Source organism: Vitis riparia, chromosome 2, assembly GCF_004353265.1.
Source record: "Vitis riparia cultivar Riparia Gloire de Montpellier isolate 1030 chromosome 2, EGFV_Vit.rip_1.0, whole genome shotgun sequence".
Lineage (NCBI taxonomy): Eukaryota > Viridiplantae > Streptophyta > Magnoliopsida > Vitales > Vitaceae > Vitis > Vitis riparia.
The window spans coordinates 18,520,347-18,533,018 of record NC_048432.1 but is presented as its reverse complement, the minus strand read 5'-3'; the positions used below and the strand labels follow the sequence as shown (position 1 = coordinate 18,533,018).

The following is a 12,672-nucleotide window of genomic DNA, read 5'->3' as shown; positions in this document are numbered from 1 at the left end:
TAAGCTAAATAATTTATTGTTTTATTTACCTGCTTGAGAGTAAGCCATACTCAAAAATGAATAGCTTTTACTTGAATGAAATGCCAAGTTGAAAGATCCCACTATCCAATATTCGTATTGGATACATAGATTTGAAAGGGAAACTGAAAGCAAAACATTGAAAGTAAGACTTGAGGAATGTCAAAGGGGATATGGGTTGAGATGCCTCAGCCATGGGTCGCTCTTTATTCTTTCTTTAGATTGCCTTGTCAAGTTCTTAAGGGCCAACCTTCGTGTTCGTAGATTACCAACGATCGAATATATAGATATGGTATGAATCTCACATGAATGTTAAAGCTAAATGTGTATGGTTCCTATAGGTGGGAATCTGCAGAAGTCAAAGAGCATTTCAATCATATATGCCAATTGGCTTACAAGTTTGAAGGGGTTGAGCCTGGTAAGATTTAGCAAGGTGAAGTTCATATGGGAGGCAGTAGAATCTGGGTTTTTTGCCACTTGATGTCAAGTGCCAAAGAGATGGAGACCCCACCATTTGGAATGGATCTTAATGTTTTCTCCACATCTCGTATTTTTTTGGCCTATAAAAAGGGCTTCTCCTCCGATGGTGGGTATAAAATTAAGCCAGGTGGATCTTTCAAGGCATTGGTTGCTCACTCTCCCTCAAGGGCTTCTGCACTTTGGCCGTGGCCATATACCAATGTGGGGCAAGTGGGAAAGAGGGTAGAAGCTCTTGAGGGGGACTGAAGAAGCTGTGCTTTGCTTGGGAGGGATGATATATATCAATGTAGCCAACACGAGGCATTTCTATTGCTCACTCTCCCTCAAGGGCTTCTAGCATTGCCAATAACAAAATGGCAAGCCCGAAGTCTTTGGGGAGAGTGGACAAACGCTGTCTCGAATATGCAGTACGGGGAGAAGCCAATAATGCTATTCATTCCTCACCCTCCCTCAACCAGTACTACTTCTCATCATGTAAGACTTTGAGTCAAATTGATAGTATTGTATCAACCATTTGTGGCAGATTAGTAGTGCAGTATGATATAAGAGTCTTAGTTCATGGATGACCACATGGAGCACACTTGAAAATCCAAAAAAGAGTACTATGAAAAAGGTGTGATACATTGGATAAAGAAAAAAAAAAAAAAAAGTTTTTTACATTAGGTATGAATAGAGTCCTCTTAACCTTATAAATTTATTTTAAAACTACGAAGATCCCTTCAGTCAAGGACAAAACCCTAGTGTGAGTTTGTTTGGCTATATAAAGATAAAAGTTTGTTTAGTCCTAAGAGATTTTTCTGTTTAGTCCTATAATCCGTGATGATTCTGTGTTTGCATGGATAGATGAGTTCATTTTAAGCTTACAAACACATTTTAAAAGCATAGATCGTTACAAAGAGTGTTAAAGCTTTAATCTAATCTATTGTCATGTTTACATGGATGGGTGAGCTCTTCCTTTTAATTTTGTATTCTCGTTTTAAAGCCTTAGATCATTACAAAGGTGTCAGGGCTTTAACCCAATTGGCTTCAACTATTTCTTCTATTTATCAAGTCTTTGTATTAACTTCAAAGAAAGCTTTCGTGACTTTAACTTCTTGATATGTACTGTTGACCATTACTTGGAAAGGTTAAGGCTGAGCCATATTAGCAGCAATGGGCGATGAGGTACACCGACACAAATTGTGGGAATACATAAAGGACAATGAAGCAAATAGCCAAGTCAATAAAAGTGGGCGAATAATGCAGCTAATCATGCTGAAAGAGATGGTCCATCACATCTGAGATTAAGGCTCCCCAACCTCAAGATACCATGTAACCATGGGACCAAAAACCAATGACAACAAGCATTTGAGAGCCTCAAAGCCCTAAGACACAGAAACTGGCCGGGTAGCTGGCTAGAAAACTATAGACACACAAGCTTCACATGAATTGAAATGGGTGACTAGAGATATTTTGGTTTGGGCCACTGAAAAATGGATTGGGGACAGGGGGAGATGAGATAAGTGGGGACAATAATAATGAATGCCAACAAGAGATGTTGCATGTGATGACAGTTTTTTTATGACCCACATGTCAGGCTCTCTCAAACTTTGTTGAAAAATGGAACCGTTTTGAGCATCTCTGCCGTGCTCCTTTCAAAACCTTAATCGGATAAAGTTGTGGGGAGGCCTCTGTAGTGTATCAAATCACATGTCCTGTGCCATCATCTACATATATAACACTCTAAAAATACAGAAGGAGCCTGTGTTCATTTCAATGGCCTTATTGTTTGTGTTTGTGAATGTATGTTTCTCTTTATCATTGAGGCCCAGTCTCTCTATCAAACTAAGCCCATGACAACCCATCCATACCCTACTAAACCTAATTCCTTCTTTCTGCTGTATCATTACTGTGTGTTTTCCCTGTGGGGATATCAATGACTTTGGCTTCCAATATTTTGGGTTTTTCTTTCTTTTCTTTTTTTTCTTCACTTTTCTATTTTTCAGAAGTCTTTTAAACACGCATACAAGGGAACCGGGTTTGGACAAAAGTGCAGAATGATGGGCGTAAAAACAGTAAATTAGTGGTTTCATTTAGTAAATCAAACTGTAAATATTTTGGATAGGGGTTCTGATCCTTTTGGAGGCTCAGAAGGGTCTCATTGGTTAGTGGGATTATTCTGACCATACCTGTTGGAAAGAAATCAAATCTGCATGAATGAGAAAGAGATAGGGAGAGAGAAAGAGATAAACCCAAGCTTCTGGAACCAGATATATGGGTATTATAATGGCATCAACAGAACCAAATCCCAATACAAAACATGTACAAAAACCATACAAACTCCAATCTCAGCTCTGCACTTGGAAGCATCAAACTTGGCCTTCTTTTTTTTATTTCTTTTTCTTCTCTCCTACACTAAGCCAGCTCTTGATTCTTCTCCACAACCCTCACTCCCTTTGCAGATCTAAGCACATTTGCCTGTTTTTATCCAAATAAAACAAGAAAAAAATGAACACTGTTTGTTATCAGGGAAAAGAAGAAAAGAATAAAAAAAAAATGAAACAAAAAAGGTCTTAAGACATTGTTTGGAAAGACCACCTGATCGTCACTGATTTCTACTGCAAACCCATCAACAATGACCAGAGATGATGTCTTCTTGTAGCTGCCAGGCTCAAGGACGCTGGCCAGCAGCTGATCATGCTTCCTACTGAGATACAAATCAAGCTCATGTGCTCCTCTCTTTGTTCTACAAAACAAACAGTTACATTTCAAGAAAAGAGAATAGCATTACACATTCACTAACAACATGGTATATCAAACATAAAGATATGGCAAACAGCACCCACCGATCAGCTCTAAGGCGCTCATATTCAGGATCGAAGTTCATGAAAACAAAGTATAACTCAGTGTTTGAGCTTCCCATCACTGATCCTTTCTTTCTTTTTATTTTTCTTTTCTTCTTTTTTTCTTCTCCCTCTAGTTTTGATTGGCGAAAAAAAGCATATAGAAAGGCTTTTAGCTATCTCCACAAGGTAGCTATTTATAAATAAACAGCTGGATGACTTGAAGTCACAAGGGACACATTTCTTTTTCTTCTTCTTCCTTTTCTTTCTTTTTTTTTTTTTTTTCTTCTGGGTTTTTTTCTACCTTCATTTATATATATATATATATTACTAGGCTATAAAATATCTCTAAAATTCTAAATCAGAGCAGTTAAGTTACTGACACAGCCTCTATATGGAGTAAGAAATTTGGAAAATACAGCCTCAAGGTCCATGGTTCATTGATTCTTGTATGAAGTTTCCCCACCTAGGGTTTGTAACAGGATCTTAGAAAAAGTTAGCCACACGCCTTATAGTAGAAAAAGTCAACAGTTCTATTTAATTTAATTAAATACACGATGGGATTGATAAAAAAAACCCTATGTTTGGGAGATATATTGACTGCAGTTAGATGCCATGTGCATCTTCTATATCTTCTGGCCTAAGGGTTCAACCATGAACCATGGATGTGTAAATTAAACTCTGAACCCACCTTTTATTTATTCAGTTGACCCAAATTTCCAAAAGGGTTTACCACCTCTCACTAATTTATGTATATATTGTCATTTTTTCGATCCAAATCAAGGCCATTGAATATGTGTAAAATAAGAACATGAGCGTGTTATCATAAGCAGGTTAAAGATATCGAAAGTTTGATTGAAAATGCGAAAGAAATGACAAATTTACAAATAATATCATCTATATGAAACTATATTTTAAATCTAATAATTAATATTAATTTAAAAAGTATGAAATGCCGATCGAACCTAAAATCCTATTAATTCAAGTTTTTAAAATTGATAGTTTAACATGTATCAATACTTGATTTGACCAAGTCTTGGATTCGACCTTTCATTAATCTAATACATTTTCAATATTACAATAGATTTTTTTTCATTCATATTATATCAAATTCGTCATCTATTCGGTTAAAGTCTACTTTTTAAAGCATAAATGATTGATAAAATAGAACCATAACACCATTTTTGGGCAACTTGCCAAAAATGCAATTCATAATTCATTAATTTGAATATGGTAAAATCCTCTAGAGAAATTATACTTTTGTATGCCAAGTGGGTACCTTTTACCAATGTGAACCAATTAATCCACTGACATATAACCCATAGTGTAGTACTAAATTTTTTTTCAGTACATATATGTGAATATAGATTCGAATCTAAAGTTTGGACGCACACATAGTATTAAATTTCTACCTTTTACTTCATTTAATTTACGCGGTTGTGTATACTATCATATAGTGAAAATCAAAAGAGTGTCCATGTCCTTTACTATATGACCGACCACAATTAATGTATTACTATTTTGTCCAAAGCAAATAGGGCAAAGATCATGTGAACTCTATTAATGCATGCGGCCCCCAATAGCTAGGACAAAAACATGAAAACATCTCATAAATCAAATTACATTTGGATTTTTCCATAGTTCTCCACTTCAAATTACTCTTTTATATAAATATTAAATAATTTAAAATTACATCAATTTTAATTATATTTTATTTTCTTTCATAATTTTTCATAATAAAATAAAATATAAAAAATTATATATCTTAATAATTTTTTTTCTTAATACTTTTGGATAACCAAATATAACCTTCAAGTCACTATTCCTCCTCCTATTCCATAGAATTATTTCAAATTGTATCCCTTGTGACTCACTTCTTCACTTCTTTGGCCCCTAGTTGGCCATTGTTGTCAAGTCTCTGATTCCTTAATATTATATTTGATTATCGGAAAGTTGGAAGGAAAATTCAAAAAAGATAAAAATAAATAAATATATAAAATTAAAATCATAAATTATTTTTATATACTATTTTATACTTTTTCACATATTCAAATTTTATGTACAAAGGTTAAATAATTTAAAATTTTATAATTTTTTAATAATTTTAATTAAATTTGATTTATTCATAACTTTTCATAATAAAATCAAACATAAAAAAAAAAAAAAAATCATTTTTCCTAATACTTTTCTCTCTTTTTTAAATATTTTTTTAAACCAAAATGTTTTTATTTTATTACTTTTATTATTTATTTATTTATTTTGCAGAAGTTTCAGTCTTATTTATTCATACAACAACAAAGCAAAGGTGGACTAGCTATGTTGGATAACAGTAAATAGTAAAACTCTACGGTCTGCCTGCCGATTTTCCAGATCTGAGCCTGCCTTCGGTGGACTTGTTGTTTTACTTTTATATCATCCGTACTTTATCTAGCAAAAATTAAGATTTATGATAAATTTTAGAAGCCTAAAAAATTATTGAAATAACTTTTGAATTAGCATTTGATGGGAATTGTTTTCTTCATAAATGCATTTTTAATATAAACGTTACTAATAAAAATATCACAAGTTAAATTAATTAATATAATTAAATTAAATCTATTGATTTATTATAATTTGATAATAAATTTATTTTAATTATATTTTAATTTTTTCTAAGAAGATCCTGGTGCACCTAAGAGGCTAAGATTGGACTTGTTATAACCGTACAATGGCATAAAAAGTTTCATAAAATAAAATATAAATGTGTAGATTAGGATAGGGGGCTATGGGAGAAACCTTATGACAGCTCTTGCAGCATAGTGACAAATAAATGAATAACATTCAAAAAGCTCCTTGGGAAACTCAAAAGAAAATTTTTTTTTTGGGCAAAATGAAATATTTTGAAGGAGGCGGGGGTGAAGACGCGGCAAAAGCCGAGTGGAGGGGGGACACCAGACTCACCACAGCGGAAGTTGACACGTGTCATTAAAGTGCAGTCTGAGATTCCAGAGATTGGAAGGAAGTGGAAGGGCCCAGAGGGTACTGGGGTCGGTACTGACTGACACGTTTCAGTCACGTGGTGGTCCCATTTCGATTTTTTTTTTATTTAATAAAAAGTTACTGACTGTCGTCTGCCCCTGAAACCCACACGTGAGAAGCTGAACAGAAACCAACGAAGGAACAGTTCACTGATATTTAAAAAAATAATGATAAAAGAGTAATTCTGCTCTGCAATCATCCACAGGCCCCAAATCAGCTTCAGATGTCCACCGTTGGATCCTTGCAAGAGGGAAAGGCATTGCTTGGATGACTTAGGACATGTTTGGTTTGCCTGTCGAAGTCAAAATTCATTTTTAAAATCTAATAAAAAATTTTATATTTATATTTCCAGTAGAGATTGATCTAAAAAATTCTTATGTTTCCTGAACGTCCCTTTTCAGTTTATCTGAAATTGTCTATGTTTAATGTAATAAAAAAAAATTGTATTTACAATTTAAATAGAGATTATTAATCTACTACCCTTCTTATTTTTCTAGAACACTCCTTTTTAATTGATATGAAATCGTTCATATTTAATGTAATTTTTTAAAAATAGAGAAAGGACAAAAAGAGGTGGGTATACAAATTTCTCATACTATTTTATTTATATTTTTAAAAAAAAATTAATTATATTAAAATAAATATATTTTATAAATAATTTAAATGTTACATTTTTATAAATTATTGTATTGAAAATAATTTTTTAATATATATAACTATATATATTGAAAATAAGAAATAAATTTAAATTCAATTAATTTTATATTTTATGTAGACTAGGCGATAAGAAGCCCGAATGCATTCCAAGTTAAAAAAAATAAAAAAAATTAAACCTATTCCATGATCGTTTATTAATGGACTTATAGAGGTAATCAGAATGTACACTACACCAAAATAACACTGAAAATCTTTTTTTTTATTAAAAAAAATATAATATATAACTGAAAATTATTTAACAAGATAAAAAATAATGATAACATAAAATATGGACCATATATAATTTTGTGCGATTAATTTATGAGGCTTTGTAATGAAAATTCCCTCAAAAATTCCCAAATTGTTATAAATTTTTTTGAATTAATTATTTCAATATGAAATATTACCAACAGCTACCAGTTAAATTTGTACAAACACATTACTGATCAATTCCACACAAATTCATAGAAAAATTACACGAAACCATCAGTCCGTATTAATTATATATCATGCTTTTTCAGAAACCTCCAAGATATTATGAAGTATCTGTTCTATTGAAGGCCTTGCCTCTGGTGTGCTATCCAAACAGGCTAAACCAATTTCCAAAACTTTGAAAGCTTGCTTCTTCTCCCTCCCCCTCACACTGAACTCGAAAAAGTCCGCTTTGCTATCTCTTATCGCTTCTTTATTCTCCAATATGCAGCGCTTCAAGCCCACTGCCCTAGGTCCTCCAAGGGTGTCCAAAATTATTATTCCAAAATTGTACACATCGCTCATCTGGCACAGCTTCTCGGAGAAGAAACTCTCCGACGGCGATGACGAAGAGGGCGAGGGCGGCGGCGGCGGCGGCTTCATCTGCCAGGTGTCGCAGTCTTCGACAGGGTCGACCAATTGGACGAAGCCGTAGTCCGACAAGCGGGCGGAGAAGTCGACGTTGATCATGACATTGGAGGATTTGACGTTGCCATGCACGTTCATCTGCATGTATTTGTTGGTGTCATGGGAGACGGGAGGAGACTGGGAATGGATGAAAGCAATGGCTCGGGCGATGTGGAGGATTATTTGGAGGCGTTGGTTCCAATCCAGGGCGGTGTGGCCGAGGGCCCTTCCACCTTAGCAGATTCAAAAGAAACACGACTGAGGGGTTTTCCTTGTTTTTCTCAAGAGTATGAAATTAAATTAGACGCATGGAGGGTTGGTTTAATTATTAGGGATTTAATTTGTGTGAAAATTTGGTTTAATTATTTTTGCATGCAATTATAAATGATAAATTAAGATGGAAGGAAATGAAACTCACCGGCGAGCAAGTCGGCGAGGCTGCCCATGGGATAATAGTCAGTGAGGACAAACTTCATCCTCTTCGCATACAAATAAGCAGTTAAAGGAACGAGATACTCGCACCTCCTACTCATGCCGGCCACTCTCTCCACTCTCCTCCCAAATTCCATCTTCCCTAAGCTCACTTTCCTAAACCTCTTCACCGCATAAACCCTTTTCCCACGATACATCACCACCTTCTCCGTCATCGCCAGAGGACTCTCCCCCATCACCCCCACCGATGAACACAGCACGTCTCTCAGAGTCGGCTTCGCCGGGCACTTCATGCACGTGCCACTGCGGTCGCGGCAGTGGTCGTGGTCGCAGAACGACAATGGCATGCCCTCCATCAATCCCACGATATCGCACTGATCCAGCACCATTGACGAATATTTGTGGCTCAACTCTCCATTCTTGGGGCTCCACCTGGGCTTCGAGAAGGCTCTCGACAACATCGCTGATCGGATTCAGAGATTTTATGGGCGGCGGTGGTGGTGGTGGGTATTGTGAGGGATTTTTAGCTGTTTTGATTGATTTCAAGTGGGGTTTTTTCTGGGTAGCATCGAATATATGTTGATCCAGGGTGGTTTATTTTTTATTATTTATTTTTATTTTGTGCTTTGTTTTTGTTTTTGGGTTCAGAAGATCCAAGGATGGAATCCATCGAAATTCTCTACGGCAATGGATTAGTTTAGAGGGGAATTTTCCCCTTTTTTTTTCCTTAGTGAATGGAGAGTGAATCACAGTTTCTTCGATGCTTTGCCTCCTAATTCTATCATAGCCATCCACTAAGATGAAATCTTCTTAGAGTAAAAAGGCCGCTGCCATTGGGATGACCACCAAGCTTGTTATTTTATATCTTTCTACAAATACAAGTCATAGGAAAATTTTTAATTTGTTTGATATATTTGAGGAGAATTAAATTCTTTGACTATGTATGTATAAGCATTTTTAATATATGATATATGAGGTATGGATGAATTATTTTTTTAATCAAAGAATTAATCCTGTATAAAATGATTTGAAATACATTTCATACCATTGTAAATATTTCAAATTCAATCATATTTAATTTCATCTTTCTTGCAAAGAAAATCAATGAAAAAATCCGAGATTTTTTTTCCCAAAAAAAAATTAATTTAAGACTCATCTTAAAAGGTTTCAAACCTTGAAAGCATATTTCAAGCCATCTTTCAAACTTCAAATATTCTTCAAAGAATTTTTTATCCTTTTAAGTTCTTTTCAAATTAATAAATTATTTAAAGTTTCAAAATTTTAATTTATAAAAAAAAAAAAAAAAAAAAGTTAAAAGTTTCAAAATCCAACTTTATTAATTTAAAAAGAGAGAGAGAGAGACTTCATTCCATGTCAAGCACCTAAATCCACGTTGTTCAAGCCCAAAATCAAAATAAACTAGAACCAACCCAAAGTCTAAGGCCCATATAAGTTGGGTTTTCGGCCCAAGACAAATTAAACAAAGGCTAAGTTAGAGCCCAAGTTTTTGTAAGCCGGGCCCACACTCCCATGGAAAAAATTTAACAACCGTTTAGATAGAATATCATTTTCTCCAAACCAAATTCCTTTGCGCAAATAGAATTACTTTGATCTAGGTGTAGCTTGGATAGATTTTGTTCTAAATAAAATATAATAATAAAACTTTAGATAAAACGTACTCAGGTAGCTTAGACTTTATTTTTTTAAAATGAGTAAAAAATAAATAAGTTTCAAAAAAAAAAAAAAACTACTAAAATTTGATAATATATTTTTAAAATATAATGTAAGTCTCCCTTTTTGTATACACCAATTGATTTTATGGTTATATAAAAAAAATATTTTTATTTTTAAAAACCAATAATAAATAATAAATAATGTCTAACTATGGACTAAATTACTATTTTTACTTTTTATTTAAAAAAAAAAAACATTTTCAAACAATACCTTATTTTTCTAATATAAAAGGTTTGATAGCCCAAATGATCAACCCAATGTGTACGTAATGTTTGAAGCGACAACTGTTTTGTTTGGTAGTAAAATGTAAATGACACAACATCATCAATTGATTTTTTGGTTAGTTTTTTTGTTTTTATGGTAGGAATTAAATGGTCAATCCAAATGGTCTTTACAGCTGATTATGACTTCTATTCGTGAGTGACGGAAGGTGGAAAATTTCTTCAATTTTTTTCTTTAGGAAATGTTCTCGAAGCATATCAAGAAAAGGTTTCATTGGAAAAAGAAATCAAATATAATTATAATTAATTAAAATTTTATATATTTTAAATTATTTAATCTTTATATAATTCAAAATAATGATTAAAATAAATTTAAATAAGCATATGAAAATAATTTATTAGTTTTAAATTTATTTTTTTATTTTTTTATGCTTTATTTTATTTTATTTCATTTGTTTTCATATTTTAATAAAAAAAAATTTAAGCATAAGAGGTAGTCTTAATATTTACTTAAAAAAACACATACATTTAAATTAAAGAATAAAAAAATATTGGGATATTAAATTCCAAATTTTTGCAAGGTAGAATGTCCTATGGTGATAATATGGCCCGTAACCTAACATTTTTGGTCAACTTTGGCTGCTTACCGCTATTATTATTATTTAAAAATAAAAGGAAAACGAAAGGCGTGATCCCACGTAGGACTGTAGGAGTTCTGTTCGATGACGAAGGAGATGACGTCATTGTCCGAGGTCTTGGGTCAACCGAGCGCGTTTTCCTCCCAACGCTTTTCACACGTGACATAAATTGACCAAATTACCCCTTAGCCGTTGCTTCGTAGCCAAAGAAAAGTTAAAAGGAAAAATCTTTTTTAACGTGTGGATATTATTAAAAAACTGGTGAGAAAAAAAAATTCTAAATAGAAGAAAAAAAAATCTAAATAGAAGATTTCTTTTCTTTGAAAAAAAAATGTATTTCTCAATATTCTAATTTTTTTCCTCAATTTTTATTTTAATATATAAATTTTTTAATAATTTTTCTTTCTATTTAATTATTCGCACCTTTTTCAGAACCAAATTTGTTAAAAATTCCTATTTATTATTTGATTTTGATTACATCTTGAAAATAGAATTCGAGCGCGCAGGCAGGTCAACTGAGTTAAATTGTCGTGTACGCTAAAGCTTTAATTTGCGGCTCGGCTCGTCCCGCTGGTGATCTCAGTTGCTTCCAATCACGTGGTCGGTTGCCCTTGTTGTTCGGTCGCCATTCTTCGCTACAAATACTCGCAGCGAAACCATCTCTCTCCAAATCGTTTGCTGATTCCGAAATGGCTAGAATCGCCGTTACCGTTTCCGTTATCTTCTTCTTGTTCGTTTTCGCTCAGGCCTATAAGCCGACGGAAGACTTCCTCAGATCTGATTCCTGGGTTTTGACAGAATCTGATCCAGAGGGGGCGGCGGCCTCAAGAACGATCCTCCTTCCCAGTGAGAAGCCGAAGGGCAAGATCGTATCCAACTTTGAGTGGAAGGCCGACGTCAACAGCGAAAGACTACCTGATAGTGAAGTCACCATCGGAAAATTGCCTGAGAATGAAGTCAAAGAGGCGATCACGCCGGAACTTGAATCCGAAATCGACGGAGCGAAACTTCCGGAACCTGAGGTCTTCGAGCCTGCGGAGGAGTCAGTATCAAACGTCGAATCCGTGCCGCTGACGGTTGTCACCTTCCGGCCGATCAACCGCCACTTTCAACGCATGCACGACAGGCGCCCCTTCCCCTTCCGCATGCCACACCGGTGCCGCCACCACTTCAAGCCGATTGGACCGAGGTTCCTCCACCGCGAGATCCCCTTCGGCAACGACATGATCATGGCCAGAGACGACGACGCCCCCACCAACATCGGGCCTGTCTTCCGAGGCGGCAGACTACGTCACCACCCGGCGCGGTGGGTGAAGCTACACCACAGAGGCCCAAAGATCCCGCTGGGGCACGAAGGGTTGAGCAGAGACGATTTCAAGACGACATACCCCCACGTGGAAGGAGAGGATATGGAGAGAGGACCTGGCGAGAAAGAGCAGGGCGGTCTCTTTAAGGGCTTCCGCAAGTTCTTGAACGGCTTCTGATTTGGCTTCTCGTAATGGTTATTAGTGATAGTACGCCTGTTTATGTTCTCTTTTTGTTTGTATGGACCATGGAGATGGTATATACTCGTTTTGATTTCTACGTTAGGCATATAATCTTGCATCCATGAGAGATGTAGATGTGATATATATATATATATATATAGATCTTATGTGTATGTTTTTATACAATAAACACGATCGGATTTGCCTTATATATGAGTTTGATGAATGTGAATTGGATTTTGCATAG

At 34.8% G+C, this 12,672-nt stretch overlaps 3 protein-coding genes across 3 annotated transcripts; 1 reads left to right on the top strand and 2 right to left on the bottom strand.

The window, feature by feature from the left end:
• Positions 1 to 2,735: 2,735 nt before the first annotated feature.
• LOC117905021 (subtilisin-like protease SBT2.5) lies at positions 2,736 to 3,502 on the bottom strand. The gene is made up of 3 exons (XM_034817882.1): positions 3,324 to 3,502; positions 3,076 to 3,223; positions 2,736 to 2,955 (listed from the first exon to the last, which is right to left on the bottom strand). Exons 1-3 carry the CDS (start codon positions 3,398 to 3,400, stop codon positions 2,893 to 2,895), a joined length of 288 nt encoding a protein of 95 aa, XP_034673773.1. The 5' UTR covers positions 3,401 to 3,502; the 3' UTR covers positions 2,736 to 2,892.
• A 4,039-nt stretch (positions 3,503 to 7,541) lies between these two features.
• Positions 7,542 to 8,806, bottom strand: LOC117930901 (probable inactive receptor kinase At5g58300). Its single transcript, XM_034851686.1, has 2 exons — positions 8,332 to 8,806; positions 7,542 to 8,146 (listed from the first exon to the last, which is right to left on the bottom strand). The coding sequence occupies exons 1-2, from the start codon at positions 8,804 to 8,806 to the stop codon at positions 7,542 to 7,544; spliced, it is 1,080 nt and encodes a 359-aa protein (XP_034707577.1).
• Positions 8,807 to 11,520: 2,714 nt separating this feature from the next.
• LOC117905192 lies at positions 11,521 to 12,636 on the top strand. Its single transcript, XM_034818138.1, has one exon. It carries the CDS (start codon positions 11,628 to 11,630, stop codon positions 12,420 to 12,422), a length of 795 nt encoding a protein of 264 aa, XP_034674029.1. The 5' UTR covers positions 11,521 to 11,627; the 3' UTR covers positions 12,423 to 12,636.
• The last annotated feature ends 36 nt before the right edge of the window (positions 12,637 to 12,672 follow it).

Bases quoted from the DNA above. Each gene is read 5' to 3' on its own strand.
- LOC117905021 (XM_034817882.1), bottom strand. From the start codon at position 3,400: ATGGGAAGCTCAAACACTGAGTTATACTTTGTTTTCATGAACTTCGAT. The intron at 3,224-3,323 runs GTGGGTGCTGTT...TTTGTTTTGTAG, and splicing joins GAGCGCCTTAGAGCTGATCG to AACAAAGAGAGGAGCACATG. The intron at 2,956-3,075 runs GTGGTCTTTCCA...GGATAAAAACAG, and splicing joins TAGAAATCAGTGACGATCAG to GCAAATGTGCTTAGATCTGC.
- LOC117930901 (XM_034851686.1), bottom strand. From the start codon at position 8,806: ATGTTGTCGAGAGCCTTCTCGAAGCCCAGGTGGAGCCCCAAGAATGGA. The intron at 8,147-8,331 runs GTGAGTTTCATT...GAATCTGCTAAG, and splicing joins CCTCGCCGACTTGCTCGCCG to GTGGAAGGGCCCTCGGCCAC.
- LOC117905192 (XM_034818138.1), top strand. From the start codon at position 11,628: ATGGCTAGAATCGCCGTTACCGTTTCCGTTATCTTCTTCTTGTTCGTT.